This window comes from Centropristis striata, chromosome 5 (genome assembly GCF_030273125.1).
Source record: "Centropristis striata isolate RG_2023a ecotype Rhode Island chromosome 5, C.striata_1.0, whole genome shotgun sequence".
NCBI classification, from domain to species: domain Eukaryota; kingdom Metazoa; phylum Chordata; class Actinopteri; order Perciformes; family Serranidae; genus Centropristis; species Centropristis striata.
Window position 1 is genome coordinate 10,906,709 of NC_081521.1, and position 26,403 is coordinate 10,933,111.

The following is a 26,403-nucleotide window of genomic DNA, read 5'->3' on the forward strand; positions in this document are numbered from 1 at the left end:
TCCGCTACGTAGACAAGATGGCGGCCGTTGAGTGCGTATAGTGTACATCGTTCCAGACTCAGCGTTTTGACCATTATGAGGGCAACATCCGGGTCCCTTAGGTACACTTCTTTTCGCCGCGATCGGAATCGGAACACCCAGCGTACTCAAACTAAGTATAGTAAGTACGGGAAGTATGGGGATTGGAACACAGCACTGGTCTCAGAATGTGGTGTTTTGTAGGGATTTCTGACCATTTTTCTTGAGTAAAGTTAGGCTCATTTAATCTAGAAGTTTTTAAGTTAGACACAATTTATGCAATTCCAAGACAGTGTAGGGTCCCCAGTGTGCAGAAATATTCTAATACAATTGGTGAAAAAAACACATTTGTACTGCAAGAGAAAAACAGCAAAGTTTTTGGCCGAAACTGCAAATTTCCATAAATCAAGTAAATTTTTTCTCATTGGATGTACCATGATTTGAGGACATCTCAGACTGAATTGGAGGTCTACATTGCCAGGTTTTTAGCTTATTTTCAGCCAGTTTTAGCTCTAATTTGTCCATCTCTGGTTCATTCATTGGACATAAAGTGTGCATGTAAAGGCGAGACCTTGGGGAACCCATAGAACCTTGTTTCATTCTGATATCTTGAGGTCGGAGGTCAAGGGACCACTTCAGAAATGTCAATGTTAGTGTTTCCCTTGCTAAAATTTAGCCTAACTTCTGGAGCGTTATTTGAAACTCTTCCCAACAAGATACCACAACCAATGGATGCTTCTAGTTTCATATGATACCAGCTTAGCTTTAAAACTGAGCCTACTACAGCTTCTGAAAGAAAAAAAAACCATCAGGGCTGAAATAATTAAACAAATTCAATTCCTTTACATGGGCCCTCTATCCCTTCCTCTGCCTCCACAGGCTCTAGAGGCCCAGGAGCAGGAGAAGGACCGGCTCCGTCTGCCCCAGCAGAACCCGTCCCCTGTCCCAGGTGGTCGCAGGTCTGGCTCCCCGCGGTCTGACCGGACGCCAACTCCAGAGCCCCAGAGCTCCCCGTCCCCTGCAGCCAGTTCTCCAGACCTCACCAACATCAACCCGACCAGCTCCACGCCCCCACCACCAGCCCCTGACCAGGACCAGGACCAGGACCAAGCTCCAGACACACCATCAATCAACGGAGAACCTGAGGGAGGCAGCGCTTCGATGAACGGAGACGAACCAATCACACCATCGAGAGGTACAGGTACCTCCTAGGAGTGGAATATTTCAAGCCTGTTTTTCTTGTCATTTTGATGATTCTGGCTTAGAGATAATGAAAACACAAAACTCAGTGTGTCAGTATAAAGTAGAATATAGCTGGTGAGTGTAATGTGCTGGTCCTGGGTCAGTGGTGGTTTGGGGCCATGTCCTCTGCTGCTGTTGCTCCACTGTGTTTTCTGAAGTCCACAGTCAACATAGCAGCCATCTAGCAGGACATTTTAGAGTCTTCATGCTTCCACAAGCTCCCAGGAGATGCTGCTTTCATTCTCCAGCAGGACTTGGCACCTGCCCACACTGGTAAAGGTACCAAAAGCTGCTTCAGTGACCATGGTGTTACTGGGCTGGACTGGCCAGATAACTGGGCTGATCTGAAGCCCATAGGAGTCTATGGGCTGCTGTCAAGAGACACCAGATGAGCTGAAGGCTGCTATAAAAGCAACATGGTGCTGTAGGCTGATCTCCTCCATGCCACCAAGTATTAATGCACTAATTCATGATTCAAAAGGAGCCCAACCAACTATTGATGGATAGAAATGAACAGACATTTGTGTTTAAAATATTATTTTTTTCTAAGTGATCTTATATAATATTCTAATTTTCTGAGACACTGAGTTTAGTGTTTTCATTATCTCTAAAACAGAATCATCAAAATTACAAGAAAAACAGGCTTGAAATATTTCACTCTGTGTAATTAATCTATATAATATACGAGTTTCACTTTCTGAAATAATTGACAAAAAATATTGAACTTTTTTCACAATTTTCAATTTTTTTTTAGATGTACCTGTATGTTTCAACTTCTGTCCCCAGCTTTCAGTTTAGTTTTTTTTAATATTGCAACTTTCATAAAATAGCTTCTTTATTTGTTTACCTCAGATTCAGTTTTTGAAGATGCGGGTGTAGAGACGCCTCCTACAGCAGCAGAACCAGCTGAGGAAGAGGACAAACCAGAGAGCAACGCAAATCCGTCTGAAGGAGAGGAGGGAGAGCAGGAGCCGACACAGATCCACAGTGGAACAGGTCACAACTTACTCCTCTATGCTGTGTTTCTGTTCCTTATCCTCCCGTTTATGTCCTCTGTTTCTATTCTTCTGATAAATGCCAGTACACTTTCTGCATTTTCTCTCATGGTCATGATCTAAAAATATCCATTGTGACTTTTCCTCCAGGAGGTGAGCAGACAGAGCCGGCTCCCCCCAGAGTCAGAACAGAGGGTCAGCAGATGAACGGCATCATCGAGGACCGCTCCTCTGTTTCCTCCACAGATATGCTGGTGAGCAATGTTTATATAGATGTTAATACCATTAGTTACCATTCTGTGTTATCCCGAGGAGAAACAGTGGAATAACAAGATTTAAGGTTTATGGCTGCTTTTCACTTTAACATACATAATCCTCAGCACCGTACAGTTCTGAGAAACAATACTTAATGGAATAGAAATAACAACAATAACAATAATAATAATAACAACAACAATAATAATAACTATAATAACAACAACAGTGTCTCAGAAAATAACATTTTTACATAAGATCCATTTGAAAAATATATATTTTAAACTTAAATGTCAGTCTTCTGTAAAGTCTATTCATTTCTATCCATCAATTGGTTGGGCTCCTTTTGAATCATGAATTAGTGCATTAATACTTGGTGGCATGGAGGAGATCAGCCTACAGCACCATGTTGCTTTTATAGCAGCCTTCAGCTCATCTGGGGCCTCATGTATCAACGCTGTGTACGCAAAAAAACATTGCGTACGCTGTTTTTTCCGCACACGCCACATGTATGAAAAGTGAACTTGCCGTGAGAATGTGCGGACCGATCCGCAACCTATCGAGGTGCCGTGAGAATGTGCGTTGGCACCGCAAACTTTTGTTTGGCAGAAACTACTGTCTTTTATGCTCTATTTAAAACGTTTTTCATTCTAAACTCATACTACACACAACTGACATTATTTTTATAGTTCATAGCTCTAGGAAAATGGAAGGAAAATGCCGTTTTCCACCATCAATAACCCGTTCTAAATATGAGGGTATAGATCTTTTTTTTTTCATCTATTTTCATATTTTAGACTTCACCTGCGTAGTGCTGCTTACTTGTGCAATGATAGTATGTTGAAGTCCATATGTTTTGATGTGAAGATTGTATATTTTCTTAAGTCTATATATTCTGCTATTTCAACTATTTTTATATATACCGAATATCCAATAAAGTACTTGTGATTCTGATTATGGAGCGCACACATTTTTCACAGATAACCTGCCTTAATTACTGTGTCAAAGTCCCGATCGCCGACCGTTTCTCCTTTGGTTTAACATGGAGATGTTAACGCTGCAGGTGAACAGCGATCCATGACGCACAGATCTCTCTCCCCGGAGAAAAACGTGTGTGGGAAATCCTTTCAGAATAAGTCAGGTGTGGTGCATATTTGATCCCGTATGTGATGTTTAATTGGGACAACAAGTTAAGTGTGGCTTATAAACTGATGCGTAAAAATGATATTGGCACGCATTACGCACTGGCAGCTCTAACGGCTTTGGCCTCGTTCAATAACGGTGGCGTTTAGAAGGAGCGTGTGTGGAGGGACCCTTCTGTCATGGTGCAGCTCTCTGATCCGGCTGCGTTAACAGCCACAGTGACACCTTGTTGCTGATCCCACACCTGAGGCACTAAAAAGCTAATTTTTCCTGCCTCCACACCGGAGATCACCACGTCCACCTCGCGCGCAGTGGCAGTAAGTTGATTTGTCGTTGTTTTGTCGATAATCAGCGGGCATGCCGGCGATTTATAGTCATTTGCGTATTCATTTTGGGGAGGAGCCGGGGCGTGGCTGGTGGCTCGTGCATGTGCGCTCAGTTCCACGCAGGTTGGGTTGTATCAAGGAAAGGTGCGCTGGACCTGGCGTACCTGTAGAAGTAAAATACAATACAAATCTATTCATAAACCGCTTTTTAAAAACAACAGCATTGAACAAAGCGCTGCACAGCAATAAGCATTGAATTACAAAATACAGAATACAGACAGTTAACACAGTTTCAAAGACAATAATTCGGACCACAAAGCAGCTCTCTAAGGGATTCAAAGGCCGGGGAGAACAGATGGGTTTTTAAAAGAGGCAGTGGAGAAAAAAAAAGGAGAAAGTGTTTAAGGGAGCAGGTTTACCCTGTTGGTGAGACTGTTAACTCAAACTTCAGGTCCTCCAGACACATCTGGAGCTCTGCCACAAGCCTCAATCAATATGGAAGTGTCCCAACACACAGACCGTTTAGGGCTCGACAAACCAGCTGTTGCTTTCCTTTTTTTATGTGTTGTGACGTGTTTGTATAAGAAGTAAGACTGACTTTCTCCATCTGTGTCAGGATGCTGAGAGCCTGCAGGGACCCCACGGTGCCGCCCGATTCTCTCACATCCTGCAGAAAGACGCCTTCCTGGTGTTCCGCTCTCTGTGCAAACTCTCCATGAAGCCTCTGGCTGAAGGACCTCCGGACCCAAAGTGAGTGTTTCTGTTTCATATAATGATCCTTACCTCTAAATGGGCCTGGGCAATTAATCAAATCATACTTTCCATTCTAGTTTTGCCTTCCAATGTTTAATGAAAACAAGATAATCAAGATAAAGTGATTATTGTGCCACTTTGAGTTTCAAAATGATGCTCTTGTTTTGTTTTCTAAACCCAGTGAACCCCAGCAACGGGCTTGTGGAGTTACTGTCTTTAATATATTGAATATAGTTTTCCAAAAAGCTTGGATATACGTTTAGCTGTTTTCAGTAGGTAATGGCAGTGCACTACAACATATTTAATATAATTGATTTTAGTCTAATTTTTTTTTAATTAGTGTGTTTATTAGTTTTCGTTTGCAAATTAGAGCAGATCAAACAGCAAGACAATGTTCATGGAACAGAGCAAACTTTTCTCCCTATACCTCCTCCCATCCCCCCACCAAATAAGTATAAGAAAAACATGTTGAAACTATAAACACAAGGTGAAAATAAAGCAAAAATAGATTACAAAAAAATAAATAAAATAAAAATAAACAAGTAAATAAATTAAAATAAAGTAGTATTGATAACAATAAGAACCTGAATATGGTATACAGTATGGCCTTAGGCCTTGGACATAAATACACACACACACACACACACAGACGCTTCCTGCTTCTATAGATTTTGATGCTGATACTTTTGTACTTTTACTTCAGTAAATGTGTGTTTGATGCCATCTCGATTTTAGTGTAATTTATTTGTATTTCTTATTTTCATAGATTGAATATATTTAGTCGTTTTTTCAGTAGGTTATGGACGTGCGCTAAAACATAGTTGATGTTATTTATTTTTTATAATTTTTTCGTATTTTACATTATGTATTTAAATTTTTATATATTATTTTGTCTCTTTATTGTTTTTTGTTTTGTTTTTTTCATTTTTAGAAAAATGTGCTTTGTGATGAATTTGCACTTCAATAATCCCACTGTTCAATAAGTGCATGATGTTACCAAAGCCACTGAGTAATAGGGTTAAATGATCATGATTTCAACATTGACTAAAATAATCGCCCTACCTCGTCATGCACAATAAGTTGCTAAACCAGTCCTCTTACCTCTTAGCTTATTATATCCTCTTGTCCTAGCACCTTTTTATTCCATCACACCAGGAAGATAGTTTTTACAAATGCTTCCTGTAACGTCCTGATCTACAATCTTTTCAATCTTAACGCTCTTTGCTACACATTATGATACCAACGTTTTTGGGGTTTGTTGCCCGTTGGCAACATTGTACCATAGCGATGCACAAGTGAAAAAGAAAGTTTTTAAAAATAATTTTAACATCATTTATTTAATAAACATGTGTAAAACATTTAGTTGGTTCAACAGGGTACAATACATAACATTACAACTTAAAAACATAAAAGGAACTTTTTTAACTGGTTTCTTGTCTGAATGTTGCCTGTAGGAAACATTGTACCATTGAACCAACGACCCATTGAAATGAATGTCTTGAGCAGTCTAAGTGTATGAAACTATCATAAATGAAGGTTTACTCACCTATCAATAGGAATATATTTTTCCACATGAAAAGGGCCAGAAAACTACGTTTTGAGTGATTTTTTTGTGGCGCAAAATGGCAAAGCTGTTTCCTTTGGAAAAGTCTGCAAAATAGTGTTTCAACATGGCCTCCTGGAGGTCATGTGACAAACTAAAGCATTGCTATTGGTTCCCTATACTCTTCCCTCTTTTTTAAAGTATCACATCACTCAAAAACATGCATTGTAGAAATTTGACAGGCCAAAAATGAGTATGTTGCCTGAGGATAGAATTTTGTGTCTTTTTTTGGTCATTTTGTGTCTTTTTGGTCATTTTGGGTTTTTTTTGATAATTTTCAGGTCAATTTGTGTCTTTTTTGGTCATTTTGTTTCCTTTTTTGGTCATTTTATTTCTTTTTTTAGTCATTTTGTGTCTTTTTTAGGTCATTTTGTTTCCTTTTAGAGCCATTTTGTTTCTTTTTTCGGTCATATTGTGTCTTTTTTGGTCAATTTGTGTCTTTTTGTGGTCAATTTGAGTCCTTTTTTGCTTAATTTTATGTAACTTTTTGGTCATTTTGGTCAGAGAGATGTTTTAGTTGTCTGCTTAATTATTTGTCCAAAATTCATTGTATCAACTGAGTTTGTATGATCTGAACTGTGCGTGTGAGATTCTGTTCAGTGAGCGGGGGTCGTGGACAACATGGATGTTAAATTGGGGGTCGCGACTCAAAAAGGTTGAGAACTACTGCCATAGAGGGTTAATAATAGTAAAAACCACCAACACTTTAAACACATTAAAAACCTTCCTTTTAGGTCTTTTATGAAGCATGGATGTATTTTGTCACGCTACAGTTAACCAAAATGAATGTAGATGGCCTCAGCTCACCCACATCGTTTTATCTCAGTCTCCACAGGTTAACTTGCCCTTTTCCATCCCGGTGTGGCCCTGTCAGCTCTAGTTACTGTTACATTAGACCCTGAGTCAGTCAGTGTGAATAGGGCAGAGTAAACTGAGCCTGGAAGAAGCTCACAAAGAACTCAGCCTGGCCTACATTACATGAATACCATGATGAAACACCATTATACCCAAATATCTTGTGTTTCCCTCAGTTTAGAGTCAACTGGAACACTATTTATTGATTGGACATTTTTACTCAAGTACTGTACTCAAGTACACTGCAAAGAAGGTGTGTCTAAAAACGCTTAAAATAAGAAATGAACTCTTAAAACAAGATATATTACAGCTGCAAGTAGCGATGAACTGGCCCGAGCAGAGTGACCTGACGATTATTTGTTTCTTACCAAGATAAAAAAAACCCTTTAGATTTAGAAGTGTTAGATAATTTATCCTGTTTTAAGAGTTAATGTCTTATTTTAAGCGTTCAACATGCTTATTTCTAGATTTAATCATCTTAATTTAAGAAATCTTCTCAAGTGAAATTATCTGTCCATGCAGCAAGATCATTTCCCTCAGATTTAGTGTTTTTATCTGTTTTTTAGACACACCTTTTTTTTTTACAGTGCACTGTGTACTTTAGTTGAGTATTTCCATTTTATGTAACTTTATACTTTTACTCCACTACATTTTGAGGCTAATATTGAACTTTTTACTCCACTACATTTAGCTGACAGCTTTTGTTACTTTTCAGGTCAAGATTTAACATAAAAAAAACATGATCGGTTTAAAGTTTAAAGTGACATTTTCTAGATTAAACCTCACAACAGAATGTATTAAGTAGTTAAAATGAGCCCTATCTTTAGGAAATGAAATGCTGCTTATATAAAAGCATCAATAATAATCATCAAATAATATATTTGGAATATATGAAAGAATCTGGGTGGTTCCATTCTGCATAACGAGTACTTTTACTTTTGATACTTTAAGTACACTAGTGCAGTGTCGTAGGAAGTATGTATTGGTATAGTAGGAGATTAAGTAGATTTTTCAATTATGGCCAAATGAGGTTGTGTGTGTGAAAGCTGGATGTACAATGAGGTGTAATACTATTGCGTAGTGTTAATATATAAAGTGTTTATTGGGTAATACATGGATGTGCAACATAAGAAGTGAATAAAGCTAAATCTCCACTTAGCATGCTAATCGCAAATAACAGAATTTGCACATTACATGCAGACCACTACAACGTCTGCAACTCCATAAAACACTTACTTTTCATAAGGTACCACACCATCCAGCACATACACATTGAACATTGATATTGGCTGGAAACTATTTGAATATTATTGGAAAATTTAACCTTGTCGCACACTTTAAAACTCCTAAAGATAGGTAGGCTAAATAGACTTCCACATGAGATGAGTCAGGGTGTAAATCCAAAGTGAGTTGTGTTGCTGACCAGGTGTAGGCCTATCACACAATGGGGCGGAGCTCCACTAAAAGGGGCGGGCTTCCCTAAAAAGGGGGCGGAGCTCCCCTAAAAGGCGTCGAATCAGAAACAGTGCAATGCTGCAACACGTCCTACATAAATAATGATATTTTGAAAAATGAATTCCTTTGTGCCATGAGCAAGACACATATGAAATCTGAAGCTAGTCTGACTAACGGTTAGCGAGATATAAACTAGACACTAACACACACACACACATACACACACACACACACACACACACAGACAGACACTCCCTGCTTCTATAGATTTTGATGCTGATGCTTTTGTACTTTTACTTCAGTAAGTTTTGAATGCAGCACTTTTACTGTAGTGGAGTAATTTCACAGTGTTGTATTAGTACTTTTACTTAAGGAAGGGGTCTGGATACTTCTTCCACCACTGCATTTCTGTCTACAGAGGATGTTGCTAGGAGCCTCTTCAGTGTCTCTTTGTCTGCAGCCTTTAGACATAAAGTGAAGCTGATGCCCACACACCCCCTCTCCTCTGCAGGTCCCATGAGTTGCGGTCCAAGATTGTCTCCCTGCAGCTGCTGCTCTCCGTGCTGCAGGGCGCCGGCCCGGTCTTTCGCACTCATGAGATGTTCGTCAACGCCATCAAACAGTATCTGTGCGTGGCGCTGTCCAAAAATGGCGTCTCCTCTGTGCCTGAGGTCTTTGAGCTGTCACTGGCCATCTTCCTGACCCTGCTCTCCCACTTCAAGGTCCACCTGAAGATGCAGATTGAGGTACGGAGCAGAGTGACAGTAACAGACTGTGAGAGTTAATCTGTCTGCTGTATCTTAGGCCGAAGAGAGAAATGTACCTTGCAGCTTGTTTGATTAAAGATGTACACTGACACTTTCTTCTCCTCTCGTCCACCTCCCCTCAGGTGTTTTTCCGGGAGATTTTTCTGACCATCCTAGAAACATCGACCAGCTCCTTTGAGCACAAGTGGATGGTTATCCAGACACTGACGCGCATCTGTGCAGGTACAAATCCACTGACACAAGCTTGACACAAACTGAAACAGTGTCCAATGAATGAGTAATGCTAGTCCAGTTAATCTTCACAGCACCTCAGAAGTTGATCCCCTCTACCTTACTACCCAGTTAACACATTGCAGGGCAGAACAGAATAACAGGAGCGCTGCTGGTGTCCCTAAATACACATACCCATATCCGTAACCCATGTAAAATAAAGGGTTTTTAACTTTTGTCAATCCACCAGAGTGCCTGCATTTTCTTCTTTTGAGTAAATTGCAGGGCATATTGAGATATTTACACAAAAAAAAATAAAATAAATGTATAAGACCAGCTCTGCCCCCTAATGCCTGATTTCCACCGGGCTCGTTACAGCAGCGTCACGTCAGCGTCGCGTTCGCCGTTGCAAATAGGTAACACTCTAATCAATGAGAGCATTTCCACCGGGCGCGCTGCGTAACGTTACAGCAGCGTCTCTACGCAAGCTTTAGGTAGGACTTCTATTTCTCCGCAAGACGCTGCCAACCGCGTAAATCTCAACAGAGCAGATCGCACCAGACAGGAAGTCCGACTCAGAATCAGTGTAAAACACTTCCGCCCCCTTTCAAAATAAAACACAATACGCAGTTCATGCAGCCTAAAACTACTTCACATCAACATTATGTTATGACCGGGGCACCAGATCAGCAATCAATCAATCAATCAATCAATCAATCAATCAATCAATCAATCAATCAAAGGGTCTCAGAGGATCGGTGACACGGACGACAAGAAACTGATTGTTGAAGTGAAACATCATACAATCATTTATGACATAACATCTTGTTTTTATAAGGATAGATGGTCAGATCAACAGATCTTTCACCTCAGAGAAGCAAAGTAAGCTGTTGGTTGTTGTTGTTGTTTACTTTATACACACAGTTTATCCATAGACTGTATAAATAGAGTTTAGAGTTTATCACCAGATCTTGCGGTCTCCCGTATGGTCAGGATTATTATATTATATTATCTCGTTATCTCGTGTGTATACGACTGGCTCGCTAAGCTGACGTGACGCTGCTGTAACGCGCCCGGTGTGAATTGACGCCGGGCAGAAGACGCAGCAAAACTGCGGTGGAGACGTGCTGCTGCTGTAACGCGCACGGTGGAAATTGCCAGTTAGTGTTCTGACAGCCGCTTGGAAGAGCATCTGCACACTCAAATCTGATCTGACAGGTTTGAGTGGCCATTTTTCTCACAAGCTGCATCACTGATGGGTTTTGTTTTCCGAAGATTGCCTCTTGTGGTCTTTCGAATCTAAAATATTTCATGTTAATGGAATCATTTATTAGATAAATGGTGACATTTGATCTGATGATGACTGTGTACAAGGGTTATTTTTTTAAACATTTTTTCCAGGTGCTGCAAGTATTCAAGATCCTTTTTATGCACTTATCTGACAATGACATCCTCAATAACTATCTTTATAATTATATAATAATTATCTCATTTACTGTGTGTTTTAAACAAAGGAGATGGTGTGAGAATTTTCCTCCAGTCATCTGAATAAGGCCGAATAACAAATGCTTTTAATCTCCCTCTGTGTGCATGCCTATGCTGCATTTGTTGGCATTGATTGCACATTCTTGTGCTCTAATAGCACAAGTATTGTCCACACCAGGAGCCACTGCTGGGCTGGTATCTGAACATATCACCTTTTTTCTAGTGCTGTGTTGAAATTATTCTGCTGTTATTACTTTAGGAGGCAGAGATGCACTAAACACAGAGGTCTTGGAATACATTTTATTGTTCCCTTTGAGTCACCTAAGTTGGCCCAGCATTTTAACAACCGTCTTAGAATGAAAAACCTTGAGAAGTCAAGTCATTACTGTATTTACTGATCCCTTCAGACCAACAGTGTATAAACACCTTGTTGTAGCTCACATAGAAGGCTTGTTTTCGTTTTTAAAAATCCCCAACATTACAGTAATCAAAGCCAGAAACTATGAAAAACCAACAATCTCCTATCCTGATATGTCATTACATATGTCAATGATGATGTATATGATGGTAATTTGATAAATAAACAGTCTATATGAATATGTAAAGTCTATTATTGTGCAATTCAGCTCTGCTCCCACATGGAAGGATCAGAATGTAAAATGTTGTTCAGATGACATAAATATTGCCAGAATGCAGTTTGGAAATTAGTAGAGCCAGTTTTGGTAACACTTTATCTATTTAAAAAAAATAAAAAGATTTATGGCATTATACAACTGTTATGCTGCACAAAAGACATGTTTGAGTTCTCTCCAAGTCTACCCATAAATGTGCTGTTTCCACAGAGGTGAAGGATATTGTGAAGTGAAAAATAAGGGCCACATTGAGTAAAAAGTGACAGGAGCAAAAAACACCCTGGAACTGCTTGGGATTCAGATCCAGTTAAGACATGTATTTACTGAGTATAATGTAAAGGTTTTGTAATATGTTTCTTTCTCCCCCAGATGCCCAGTGTGTGGTTGATATCTACGTCAACTATGACTGTGACTTGAATGCAGCCAACATCTTTGAGCGCCTCGTCAACGACCTGTCTAAGATCGCTCAGGGCAGGAGTGGTCAGGAGCTGGGGATGACTCCTCTGCAGGTACACACACACACACACACACACACACACACACACAGTGTATCTAATTTGCATTTTTGTAAGGATCAACAACATAGGAGCAAGTTATTTATAATATTTTCCAGTCAGTGACAGACATTCATGCCTAAATGTTTTATAATTATACTTTACATTGTAGTTATTATGTTGTTCACTAAACATATCACTCCTGATGCAGTTAATTAAGTCTCGTGATTTTGGCATAGTTTTTTTCCAAGGGTGTAAAAGGTTTTTGAATTGTGGAAGTTAAACCTTGGCTCCTATAATAAGTCTATAATAAACTGTCATACAGACAGAAAATACAGGCTCTTAAGGAATGAAAATGTCCCATTGAAACTGCAACTGATAATTCAACGGCCACTGGAGCATGAAATCATGCATTCTATTATATCAGGCTTTCATTATTTTCTACCAGAGCAAGTTTTTTTCTTTTTTGCTGTTTTTGTCTTATGGGCCAGGTACATGCTATTGTTTTGGTTTCCACAAGGGTTGTTGTTGCTATACAGTCATGGAAAATATCAAAAAAATATTAGACCACCCTTGTTTTCTTCATTTTCTTGTTCATTTTAATTCCTGATACAACTAAAGGTACATTTGTTTGGACAGATATAATGATAACAACAAAAATAGCTCATAGGAGTTTAATTTAAGAGCTGATATATAGACATTCTCCATGGGTTTCTTGATAATGATTTTGGTTATTATCAGGAAAACAAGGGTAGTCTAGGGTGGTTTTTCATGACTGTATCATGGAAAAATTAGTCTTTTAGCTAATCATTGACATAAACAAGACTGGGAAAGAAAATTCTCTCCTAGCATTTACAGGATTCATAGAAAGTCTGGAAAGTGCATGATTTTTACTGATAGTTTTAAAGGTTAGAATTATGCTTGAATTCAAATATACTCCTTGAAACATGCTTCTTTTTTTTTTTTTACATAATCTAAATCTACACATTCACCCATGTAAACCAAAAATCATTCTTTTTTAAAATTAAAATGAATGCAGTAAGCTTTATTTTGCATTTATATTGACAAGTTAGATGTGATATAAAGGGTTTCGAGAGTCTGAAAATCTTTCATTAAGACCCTGAAAGTGCTTGAAAATTGCTTGGATTTACTCTTAAGAGGCTACACGTAGTGGCATTTAAAGGTTTAAAATTCTGAATATTGAATGAATATTTGAAAAGATCAGGACTGATGTTGGTTAAAAATGTCACTCAGTAAAATAGTTTTAATATTTAGTGTTTTTATGGCAGTAAGGAGACATTTATGTCGTCCAAGGACATCAGGGCAACTATTTTTAACCCATTTAGGCCTAAAACGCCTGTAAAACCTCTGGGCGATTTTAAATTAACCCCCCAAAAACCTGAAGTTTTTCTGGAAATTCAACAGAAGTGTCAACGTTTCCTACTAAATAATCGATTTTTCAGCCTCTGTAGCAGATAAAAATGAAATTCAAAAAGTATTTGAGTGCTTGTAGCTGCTATATCTGAGCTCCCTCCGCTATAGTTGTCTTCCACCATGATTTCAAACTGGAAAAGTCCCATGATGCATTGCGACACTCCCGCATGTCTTCTGATGCATTTCATTGGCCAAGAGACCGCAAATAGGTGGAAAAAACTACAAATACTACAAAACGACGTATCCGCTTTCCTGGCTTTAATGGTAGAAAAGCGCAACAGCGCCCCCAGTTTTAATGGTAGAAATGCGGTAATGCTTTCCCGCCTTAAATGGGTTAAAGTGATGCACAAGGGTTTGTGTGTAACGTGACATATGTGAGTGTAAATGAACACGTGTGGTTGTGTCATATGCACAGGAGCTGAGCCTACGTAAAAAGGGTTTGGAGTGTCTGGTGTCCATCCTTAAATGTATGGTGGAGTGGAGCAAAGACATGTATGTCAACCCAAACCTTCAAGCTAACCTCGGTAAGTGTGCAGTAAATAATTGAGCGGTGCACAGGAGAAATGGAAAGACCAGACATATCATTATTGTGTGTGTGTGTGTGTGTGTGTGTGTGATTTGTTTTAGGCCAGGAGCATCCATCTGACAGTGAGGGAGCAGAGCTGAAGCTCCCAGAGCCGCTGGCAGGACGTCGAGACAGCATCAGCTCTCTGGACTCCACCGTCTCCTCCAGCGTCTTGGCCTCCCAGGCCGACCACCCAGAGCAGTATGAGGTCATCAAACAGCAGAAGGACATCATCGAGCACGGCATCGAACTGTGAGTCATTTTATTACTTAGATTTACTGAGAGCGGAATATTTCACCTGTATAAAAGAAGATGAGCATTGATTCTTTTTTCTTATCTTCTCTCCCCAGTTTCAACAAGAAGCCGAAGCGAGGTATCCAGTACCTGCAGGACCAGGGCATGCTGGGTTCCACCGCCGAGGACATCGCCCAGTTCCTACACCAGGAGGACAGACTGGACACTGTGAGGGATTACACCAAACCTAAAGTCCCCCGCCACTCAAAAATGTCTTTTTTATGTTGATGTCCCCTAAAATGTCTAACCTACACTGACTCGTATCAGTGCAAAGTTTGTCACGAGAGAGGTGTTTTCCCTTCTACTGAAGGGGGAGATCTCGATTAGCTTTTTGGAGAAGTGACATACCTAATCTAGCTAAAAGGCCGTAAAGAAACCTAAAACCTCCAGTGCAAAGCAGACACGTCAGAACAGAGTGTTAAAACACAATGCAAATTGTAGCAGATATTGTATGTTTCACAACTACTAACGCTGTGTCAGCAACTACCAGTTAAAAGATTTTTCTCTTACCATTTACATTTAGTCATTTAGCAGACGCTTTTATCCAAAGCGACTTACAGGAAGAATAAAAGCAATCAATCAAGGTATAGTGCAATAAGAGCTATTAGTGCATCAATAAGTGCTAGTGAGGATTCTTTAAGGAGTAGAGTTGTGGTGTGGTGCTAGGAGAGAAGGTCCTCTCTGAAGAGCTGAAGGTCTTCAGGAGGTTTTTAAAGGTAGAGAGGGACGCCCCTGCTCTGGTAGGAACTGGTAGTGGTTCCACCAGCAGGGTACCATTCTGGTACGTCTGCTGGTCACCAATTTTGGTGCACAACAGACTCCTTGTCTGAGTCTGGAGGCTCACTGATGTTTTATCTAAAAGAGAAAATAGACCAGACATTACCGCTACAGTCTGCAGATTGCAAGGAGAAGAGCTCTGTTGTTGGCTCTCCCTGCTCTTTCACCAGTCAACCTCATATGCAAGCCCAAGTGGTGGATGGGGCCAAGGCCAGATCCAGAACTCTTAGTGAGTGAGGAAGAGTAAATGTGCTTCAAGCCCCTTTTTAAAAAAAATATTTTTTTCGTTGTAACATCATATTTAACAAAAATGTGTCTGGAGGGGGACTTTAAATCATACAACATCTTATCCACAAAAAACAAAACTGTTTATTCAGGTGAGTCATTGTTGACCTTTGCATCCACAGACCCAGGTGGGAGAGTTCCTGGGCGAGAACATCAAGTTCAACAAAGAAGTGATGTACTGCTACGTGGACCAGTTGGACTTTTGTGGGCGAGACTTTGTCTCGGCCCTCAGAGCGTTCCTGGAAGGCTTCAGGCTGCCTGGCGAGGCCCAGAAGATTGACAGGCTGATGGAGAAGTTTGCTGCTCGATACTTGGAGTGCAACCAGGGGTAAGCCCCCCTTTAGAGTTCCTGTTAAAATATAAGGTCTAAAGAGATTTACTGGTGCTGCTCAAATTGCACCAGAATGAGGTCTTTTATTATTTATCACAAAAGTTTGTGTTTTGTTTAAAAAGAAAACAAGCTCCTAACCGTTGCCCTCATGTGTCTTATTTTGCAGACAGACTCTGTTTGCCAGTGCAGACACTGCCTACGTGCTGGCGTACTCCATCATTATGCTCACCACAGACCTGCACAGTCCTCAGGTGAGAACTGTTTTATGTCTCGTCAGTCACTATCAGTCAGGATGCAACTGTGTCTCGTCTGTGTGGAATATTTATGAAGGATTTACGGCCCTTTATCCACTCTGCAGATCACATTGAGTTTGTTGTGATTTACTAAAGGATCACACCAAGGTTTCATGCAGGTTTAGTGAATGGTTCAGGTTTTTTGAAGTGGGGCTGTGCTAGGGCTGGGCGATTATGAACCAAAAGACATATCCCGATATATTTATATCTATTTATATATTACTGTATGTTTATATATGAATGTCTGTAGTTAGTTATATCTTTGTGAGATCAAACAATATGAATAAATACATCATTAGCCTTAGAGTGCAGCATAGATTCTGTCAGCTGCTGGAATTTTATTTCATCACATGGGTCCTGATGATGCAGGATAACAATCACCACAACTGTCCAATCAAGAGTCACCTGTCAGTCTGTAAACTTCATGTTTACTCCTCTTGGTTCGTTTGTGAAAAGTCAGTGTAAACATGAACTGGACCAGAACTAAAATGGATCAAAAATATAAAATGTTCCTATTGGTCTTTACCAAATGACCAAAAAAGCCTTAGTCACCTAAAATAAATTCAGTTTAACTGGATGCTATATCTACAATATTTTCAACCCTTTACCTTGCTGTTATCTACGCTCCCTACAAAGCCTAACTGCAGTAACTACAGTTTTGGTCGAAATTGAGTTAACTAAAATTTCTAAAACTTCATAACTAAAAAGGAACTCATTGAAACTCCTGTTTTATCTTGTGACAAAGTTTTAGATTTCATTTTTTTTTATTATTTCAGAGAAATAATTATACAAAAATTACAGTAACTACAAAATCCAACTCAAAACCAAAGCAGACAGTATTTCACTTACCACGGTCTGCTTTGGATATATATACTAATTTAAACATAAAAATAATAGAAATTATAAGTTTATTTGATACGGAAATTATTAATTAGATAGTTATTAACTAAAAAAGTGAGATAAAATGATATTAAGACTAAAATATAAAATGTATTATAATTAAGTCTAAAATATGCAAATCCTTGAATAGAGTTGTTAAACACTGTTAAATACACTTATAACAAAATCAACTTGAAAATATTTATTCACTGAAAACAAAATATAAAAAGAAGAAAACAATTGTAGTTACTGCACTCTGTTTCTGCATTACTATTAGAACCTTTTACAGTAAAACCAGAGTGCAGTAACTACATTTTGGGGGTCAAAGGTCAAATAAATCATCATGAATTTTGACCATTTGACATCAGTACATGTAGAAATAAGTCTCATATCACTAACCTGCCTATAACCCATTTGGCTGACCAGTTAAAAAACTTTAAAGCAGTTTTTCTCAGTTTTACCTTTTGCGTAGTTACTCCAGTTAGACTTTGTAGGGCAGTACAGTAATGCCATAAATCATTGAAAAAAATGTACCTCACAGAACACGAGTTGCTGGTTTACCACTTCCTCGATCATTAGTTTGTATTATTTGATTTAAGTGAATCTGAGCTAACCCTTTAAAAATCCTGTTTGTATTTTAAGCCATTCAGAACAAAAACAGCCCTATTGTTTAAACAAAAGTTTAGTTTCAGCTATTGGCGAGACAATGAAACATGATGCAGGAAGTCCAGTTTTGATCTTAAAGGCTTATCAAACATGAAAACAATGCATATTAGTTTATGACACAGAATTTTACAGTCAACAGTTATCACAGTGACAGTTGTTTAATTTTTTTTAACCCTCCAATCACAGGGTTAACAGTATAAACATACAGTAATCTACCACCACTTGCATGGATTAAATATGTCACTGCAGCACCTTGTTGGGTGACATTGGGTTCCTGCAAAAGCCCAACAAGCTTAAAAGATTTTGCTGGACTCCCCTGTGTTTTTCACCAGTGCCCTCTGTGCTGGCAGCAGGCCCATATCTGTATCTCAACACGGCCTTCTACAAATAGCTGCTGCACCTGATTTATCACTGCTGACAGACCACCCTGACAGAGGAAATTGCATCTGAAATTTAAAGTCTGGGAAAAGCAGGTATAAAATATGGCCAACAAAGAGATAGATAGAGAGAGAGACCATGAGACAATGTCAGACAATGAAAACATTTTGACACCAGTGAAGGCTGTTGCAGTAAATTAGATGTATTACACCCCAAACAGCACCACAAGACAAGTTTCTTCTGTTTCTGTCAGTGACTTTCTACTTGAAAGACTTTCCTTGACATTTATTTAATAACTGATCAAGAACTATGTGATAAAGCAGCATTAACCAGGGTCCTTTTTTTGAGAATTGGTGGTTGTGGGCAGTGGATGTTTAGGGGGAGATAGCAGATCAACAATAAATGCCACATAGAAGTGGTGACATCGTTTAAAAGCTGTTAACCTGAAGATTCAGGTCACCACCTGCTCAGCCTGCTGCCCTCTGGGAGGAGGAACACAAGCCTGAAATGCAGAACTAGCAGGATGAAAAACAGCTTCTTTCCCTTATCTGTCACAACTCTCAACACCCACACAGGATACATTCATTAAAATGTGCAATAAAACGGACATGTGCAATAAAAGGAATATGTGCAAGACATGCTATCTACCTCATCTATAAATTTGTAGCATTTTCAGCAGTCATTTATTTATTTTATACTTATTTATTACATCACATGGCCTTGTTCTTGTTTCTGTCCTTGTTTAGCTCGGTATTTTTAAATGTTTTACTCATGTTTTTTTGTGTTATGATCGTCATAACTATGCACCTTATGCAGTGGCACTTTCAATTTTGTTGTATAGTTGCCTCTATGATGACATTAACGGTGATTTGATTTGATTAATTTGAGATGAATCTCAGCACTGTGTGTTAAATTATTCTCCTCAAAAATATCTCATAAAAAAATAACTTAATGAATTAATTACTTATTTATTGAAACCTATTATGATGTATAAAGGGTCATAATATTAATGGTGGCTTTCTGAAGTCCATTTCCATGTTCAACTATGTCCCAGAAGTTGTTGCAGCTATTTTTGGGTTGATATAATTTGTTACACACATTTAGTACACATCTAGTTACATATATCAGTATATTCAGTATATAAAATTAAGCCTGCTACACCCTCTGGAAGGAGGGGAAAAAATGGCGGGTTCACAGGCGGGACCTCTGAATAATAACTGTTAATAGTTAAAAAAGTACACCACAATCCGCCACACCACACTGTCTTTTGTCTCAACAGCTTTCCAGACAGCTGCAGCAAAACAGCAAATCAGATGAACTCTCTTAGATTAATCACTCTAACTGCCTTCCTCCATCTCCTTCATTAATGTAGGTGAAGAACAAGATGACAAAGGAGCAGTACATCAAGATGAATCGTGGCATTAACGACAGTAAGGACCTGCCTGAGGAGTATCTATCTTCCATCTATGATGAGATCGCAGGCAAGAAAATCGCCATGAAGGAGAGCAAAGAGTTCTCCATCACCCCAAAGTCCACCAAGCAGAGTGAGTACTTATAGTCAGGATTACTCACTGAAATCAAACTGTTGTCTGAAGTTAACTTTCTGAACAACCGACCAGTAAAACATCACAGTAGTGTCCTCTAGGCTCAGGATCTCCCTGACACCGTTCACTGTTTGCTGAAAAACTTGTCTGTCCTCCTTCCACCAGGTGTAGCAAGTGAGAAGCAGCGGCGTCTGCTGTACAATGTGGAGATGGAGCAGATGGCGAAGACTGCTAAAGCTCTGATGGAGGCGGTCAGCCACGCTCAGGCCCCCTTCTTCAGTGCTACTCACCTGGAGCACGTCAGGCCCATGTTCAAGGTATTACTTTTTACTTTTTAAATGCATTTTACATTTCTGATTAGACTGGACCAGATTTTACACAGTGGGATGTAGGGGTGTGCCATATCATATCGTTCACCATTATACCGGTATATTTTTTTTATGAGTAAAAAAAAAATGCATATCATGATATTTGCAACATTCCTACTTCTTGACGTAGTGACGTAAGGGTTTCAATTAATGACCTAGAATGAGGCGGCCCGCTAGAGTATCATGTGCTGCGCTAAAGTCATGTCGTGTCGTGTTCTCGTTGCTTAGCAGAGTGTCAGTCAAAACCCTGACCCACCTCTCCGTCCTCCTCCGAGACATGCGCGCACATACACACACACTGATTACACCAAGTTGCCATGCCTACCTGTCTGTATCAGTCCCGTCCCCACATCATCTCTCTGTGTGAGCGTCTGTGTGTGCACGAGCCGAACTAAATACCATCAACCTGTCCGGGCCGTCAGAGTCCAAACAAACTGTTGCATTATGCCGTTCGTTAGCCGTAAGCTAACATTAGCTAACAATTAAAGTTGTGTTAATCACAAAAAGCTACTATTACTTCCTGTCGCTAAACACATGCAGCTTTCAAAATAAGAGCACAGTGTGTTAAATCCACCACAGAATTTACAGGAAGACTGTCAAATTAAGATGCCTTAAATAAAACATACAAGAACTTTTATTCTCATTTACAATAATTAATTAAAATAGGCAATGATAAGATCAGTGTATATGATAGAATAGTGGCATTAGAATGTGAGAGGCACCAAATTTGGGCTTTTATGAAAAAAAATTCTCCGGTGGGGCATGCCCCGGACCCCCCGAGCCAGCTATTTTTCTACACTGTCTGGCTGCTCCATGTCCAATTAGAAAGCATGTGGACTGTGAAAAATGCTCACATTTAGCTCTCAAAGTGGACGAGATTGATGTATTTTACTTGAAAATATACAACATTTTCTCCCCCTAGATGGTTATTTTTATTATTTGCTAATACTCAAAAGCCAAGAGTATTTTTTTTGTATTTGCCAACTGTTGAGATTTGCACTTCATTTTAGATTTATGATTGATTTTTATTTTGTTATAAATTTTTTTATTTATTGATACAGACTAAAAAAAATCATATTTTCTATATATTTTTAAGTATTTTGTAATATCTTCAAGAATATCGTTATCGCAAAAATACCCTGAAATATCGTGATAATCTTTTAGGGGCCATATCGCCCACTCCTAGTGGGATGCATATTGTAACAGGAGAGGTAAACGGTTTGTGAACACACTGCTGATAATGTGTGAATGTTGTAGCTGGCGTGGACGCCCTTGCTGGCAGCGTTCAGTGTGGGACTGCAGGACTGTGACGACCCAGAGGTGGCTTCACTGTGTCTGGAGGGCATTCGATGTGCCATCAGGATCGCCTGCATCTTCAACATGCAGGTCTGGTGATCTTTTACACACTTTGAGCCTAATGGGAGAGTGAGAGGCAAGTGAGAGCAAAATAATTCTGCGAATGCATTTTCTAAGTCTGTTTCCCTCCTCTGTGTTAGCGTTAGGGTTAGAATAGGTGCTTTTGCCTGGATAATCTTTCTAAGTTCCTTAATAATAAGCACATGGAGAAAAAAATGTTCTGCCAGGTTTGTTGTTGTAATACCAATTTCTGCTACAAGGGTTTGAAATTGAAACCAAAAGATTATCTTGGCCAAACCTTTTTGTCACATATTTTTAAGTCATAAACACAGGAGAGAAAACAATTTAAATCAGACTTTAAGAACATTCTGGTGATCCTTTTTTACTTGCCTGTTACAGCTTCCATAGTTTGTATGTAAATAAATGATGTGTGTGTTTCATTTATTCTTAACTGGTCACAATGTTATATCTTTATATTGACTCAGTGTTTTACCGTCTAAAACAGCATGAAACTGAAAGAGTACTAACTGGTTCTACTGTCTGTAGTTGGAGCGAGACGCGTACGTCCAAGCCTTGGCCAGATTCACCCTGCTGACGGCCAGCTCCAGCATCACTGAGATGAAGCAGAAGAACATCGACACCATCAAGACCCTGATCACTGTGGCCCACACGGACGGAAACTACCTGGGCAACTCCTGGCATGAGGTAGCACCTTACTAAGATTAATGAGCTTTAATTAGGAGCACAGAGGGAAAAAATATCTGAAATATAGAGTGATAGAATACACATAACTTGCACATACTCTCACCTGCCAAGTTATTAGATAGGTTGATTGATTGATTGATTACTTTATTCATCCCCGAAGGGAAATTTGGTTGTCACAACAGTCCGGTATTTAAGTACAATAAAATACAATAGAATAAAATACTGAGGTAGTATAAATAAAAACAACAATAGAATAAAAACACAGAATAGAACAAGGACACTTAAGAAATTAAAAAGATCAGTTAGTAGGTAAGGTACAGTGGCAAGATGATGGTAATGGTACTGATGATATGATGGTAATAATGTTATTGTGTCTAGACAATGTATAATAATAGTACAGTATATATATAGTATAATAATTATAATATAATATATAATAATAAGGCCAGTGTAATAATAGTAGTACATCACAGTATATAGTAATAATAGTGATGGCAGCAACAGCATATGTGTATTATATTATTAATAATAATAATAATAATAATAATAATAATAATAATAGTAGTAGTAGTAACAAAGCAATGTGTTATATTACATTATATATATATATGCATACAAACAATAGATACTATATTAGGAGCATAAGAATATGTAAATAAGTAGAATGTGCAAAAGGACAAGAATACTGTATAAATATGATAAATAATATCAATACGATTAATATTAACACCTAGATACAATTAATGCCCTCTTGTACAACAGCACTGCAATACATCCCCCCTTAATGAATGTTGAAACTAGTTTTAAAAAGTTAATATTTCTTGCATTTTGAATCTTGCGACTGAATATTTCAAAAGGCAACTGTCAAAACTACAACTTATCACAATTTCTACTTTCTACTAGCTTAGAGTTTCTAAAAACAGCAATGTCGCTCTCCTAGGAGTTCTCCTTCTTGCTGTTGGAAGCTTCCTAAATAACTTGAAGTGCTTTCAACCTTTGCTTAAACTTCTGCACAGTTCCTAGGACAGATTCTGAGGTGCTTGATATATATGGACCCTGGTAAATTTAGTACTTAATCACCTAAGGAAAATACCGTAACCTTAAGCGTGTGTTAATAAAAGTGGTAAAAATGTATGATCACTGTTGAGGATATATTTTTCATATAAACTGTTCTCAGTCCCTCACAGCTTAAAACACCACCCCTACAACTTATTTCAGTCAGGAATACCCTCGTCATAGATTTTAACCATTTACTGCAAGATGGTTCGTACAGTTGTATTTGGCGGTGTGGGTTCTGCTCTAGAAGCTATCAGGCAGTATCTGTGCAGCATGCAACAGATTCTGGCTGAGAGTGCAACATTTAATCCCCCAGGGACATGCAGAGCAGAACCTGAATATGCTATATGCAATAGTACTGACACTTGCAGACATTACAACATTGCAAATAATTCATCCTAAAAATACTCTGGCTTGTACAGGTGGTGCTTGGGGTGGTGGAGGGAGGTTTAACACAGCAGTGTGTGCAGCAGAGTGATGCGATGCAGGAGGAGTGAGAGGCAGAACAGTTTAAATGGACCGCCTAGTTGTGTGTGTGTGATAGTGATTGGTTGGGCTTGGCGTAGTTGTCAGACCAGCTGACAGCCAAGCAGGCGTGACTACTGTATTCCGCCTGAACTAACGCAGAGCTTAATTTGTGGTGTATCTCTGTTTGTTGTAGATCTTAAGGTGTATCAGTCAGCTGGAGCTCGCCCAGTTGATCGGCACAGGGGTAAAGACGCGCTACATCTCAGGCGTGGTCCGGGACAAGGACGTCAGCATCAAGGGTTTACCCTCCGGCACAGAGGAGTTCATGCCCCTGGGCCTGGGTAAGGCACACATACACACATTACATTTTACCCCAAGCTTCTTGGGGTAAATTATCAACTAGTATGAACTTCAAACTAGGGCTGGGCGATATGGACCAAAAGTCATATCTAGATATATTTAGGCTGAATATTGATATACGATATATATCCTGATATTTTTATCGCAAAGTGAGAGCAAATGTTCAGTCAAAGTCAATTATGACATGTCACAAGTAGTTTTATTGAAACCGTTTATATAAGCGAACCTAAATACTGTATGACAACAGAAGTACCTTTTTATTAAAATCAAAGCTCCAAATTAATTAAATTAATTAAACAAAAAAATATCTTAAATAAAAATAGCCTATGAAAAAAAATAGGCCCATCTTTTTCTGAAATAAATATATTTAGATGAGAAACATGTGACACGTGTCATCATACCGAACATTACAAAATAACTAAATATGAACCCTAGTAAGGTCAGCATTTATATATAAAGAAACATTTTTTAACTATATCGATATATGCAGTATGGTCTAATTCCATATCACATTTAAGAATATATATCGATATATTTTTTTATATGGATATATCGCCCAGCCCTACTTCAAAGCAGCTATTGATCATTGTGAAAACAATGACTTTCTTAGGGAAAATAACATTCCCTAAATATCCTACCTACCATTTCCTACCTACATTTAACAGCACACACACACAAATACCTTTTTCACTGCTTTTAAAAGTCACATACAACCCTGGTTCTCAAAAAGTCCCAACTTTTTGTACATGCTTTGTACATGATGTGATCTGATGTGTGGCTTTATAAATTCACTTGTGTTAAATGTGTTCGTGTTGCAGGTAACCTGGTGGGAAGTCAGGACAAGAGACAGATGGCTCACATCCAGGAGTCAGTAGGAGAGACCAGCTCTCAGAGTGTGGTGGTAGCTGTGGACAGGTGAGACAAAATGCCCATAAAAGTAGTCAAATACAAGACATTCATAACTTAACATATGCATGATCTATGTCTATCCTTAATGTGAATGGCGGTTTCTGTTCCATACAAATATTAATGCTGCTTTTATATTTGCAGGATCTTCACTGGTTCCACCAGACTAGATGGAAATGCAATTGGTGAGTGTGGCGTACATAATCTCTGTCTGTATCTTAATAATTAATGATAATGAAAAGTTATTCATGATGTGTTGCTGTCTTATTGTCTCCAGTGGACTTCGTGCGGTGGTTGTGTGCGGTGTCCATGGACGAGCTGGCCTCAGCACACCAGCCGAGGATGTTCAGCTTGCAAAAGATTGTTGAAATCTCCTACTACAACATGAACCGTATCAGGCTGCAGTGGTCCCGAATTTGGCAGGTCATAGGAGACCACTTCAACAAGGTGAGTGGACTATAGCAGCTATTCTCAACCTTGGGGTCATGTGTTAATGTGTTTTAGTCTTTTTGGTCACTTAATGTCATTTTGTGTCTTTTTTTTATCAATTTGTGGTCAATTTGTGTCTTTTTTGGTCATTTTGTGTCTTTTTTTTATCATTTTGTGTTCAATTTGTGTCTTTTTTTTGGTCATTTTATTTCCTTTTTTTGGTCATTTTGTGTATTTTTTTAGTCTTTTTGTGTCTTTTTGGTCATTTTGTTTCTTTTTTGGGTCATTTTGTGTCTTTTTTTGGTCATTTTGTGTCTTTTTTGATAATTTTGTTTCTTTTTTTTGGTCATTTTGTTTCTTTTTTGGGTGATCTGAACTGTGCGTGTGAGATTCTGTTCAGTGAGCGGGGGTCGCGGACAACGTGCATGTTAAATTGGGGGTCGCAATTTAAAAAGGTTGAGAACTACTGGACTATAGGATTTGCACAGGTTGAGTTTTTAAAAAATGTATCAAAACAGTATGAGCTACAGTCTAGAGATACCGGTTTGATATTAAGCCAAACAGAAAGGATTGCAATACCCAATTTCACCACTAGGTGTCACACTTTACTCCACAACCACTCCTGTGGAACATAATGAGACCGAGAGTCGCTGAATGAGAGTGGAACAACTCAAATCCGCTTGGTGGTTGTAATTCACCTTTTCTTGCAGTGTTAACAAATTGCCTTGTCTGTTTTCATGTCACCTCTCTTGTCAATTAACCCAAAATGTTAACACGGTCTTAAGTGTCTTTTGAGAATAAATGTGCCCCCCCCCATAATGACAAATGCTGATTTGCATAAAATCACTCTGTTTCAGCTCATAAAGAGGACAGAAATTTAGCCAATTCTTCTACAGTCTCATGTATTTTAGTGAGTGGGAAAACACTGTGCCCTTTGGGTGGTACTCCCTGCTGCTCTGTGCACTTTGTTTTGTCCTGTATTTCCCCCCTTTAGCTTGAGATTTATTACCACTACTGGGACACAGGGTGGCTCTTTAATTGTGTCTACACAGGCTCTGTGTCTGCAAGACATTGTC

At 38.9% G+C, this 26,403-nt stretch overlaps 1 protein-coding gene across 1 annotated transcript in view; it reads left to right on the top strand.

Moving 5' to 3' along the window:
* arfgef2 (ADP-ribosylation factor guanine nucleotide-exchange factor 2 (brefeldin A-inhibited)) overlaps positions 1-26,403 on the top strand; it is a 60,687-nt gene that overhangs the window by 16,317 nt on the left and 17,967 nt on the right. The window contains exons 6-25 of the mRNA XM_059332679.1: positions 898-1,213; positions 2,113-2,256; positions 2,406-2,509; positions 4,596-4,729; positions 9,157-9,391; positions 9,535-9,634; positions 12,109-12,248; positions 14,083-14,191; positions 14,295-14,484; positions 14,583-14,694; positions 15,711-15,916; positions 16,086-16,170; positions 19,508-19,679; positions 19,845-19,996; positions 21,305-21,433; positions 21,950-22,108; positions 23,826-23,973; positions 24,811-24,907; positions 25,043-25,083; positions 25,176-25,345. Of these exons, the coding sequence (XP_059188662.1) occupies positions 898-1,213; positions 2,113-2,256; positions 2,406-2,509; positions 4,596-4,729; positions 9,157-9,391; positions 9,535-9,634; positions 12,109-12,248; positions 14,083-14,191; positions 14,295-14,484; positions 14,583-14,694; positions 15,711-15,916; positions 16,086-16,170; positions 19,508-19,679; positions 19,845-19,996; positions 21,305-21,433; positions 21,950-22,108; positions 23,826-23,973; positions 24,811-24,907; positions 25,043-25,083; positions 25,176-25,345 (2,943 nt within the window). The remainder of the gene's footprint in view (positions 1-897; positions 1,214-2,112; positions 2,257-2,405; positions 2,510-4,595; positions 4,730-9,156; positions 9,392-9,534; positions 9,635-12,108; positions 12,249-14,082; positions 14,192-14,294; positions 14,485-14,582; positions 14,695-15,710; positions 15,917-16,085; positions 16,171-19,507; positions 19,680-19,844; positions 19,997-21,304; positions 21,434-21,949; positions 22,109-23,825; positions 23,974-24,810; positions 24,908-25,042; positions 25,084-25,175; positions 25,346-26,403) is intronic.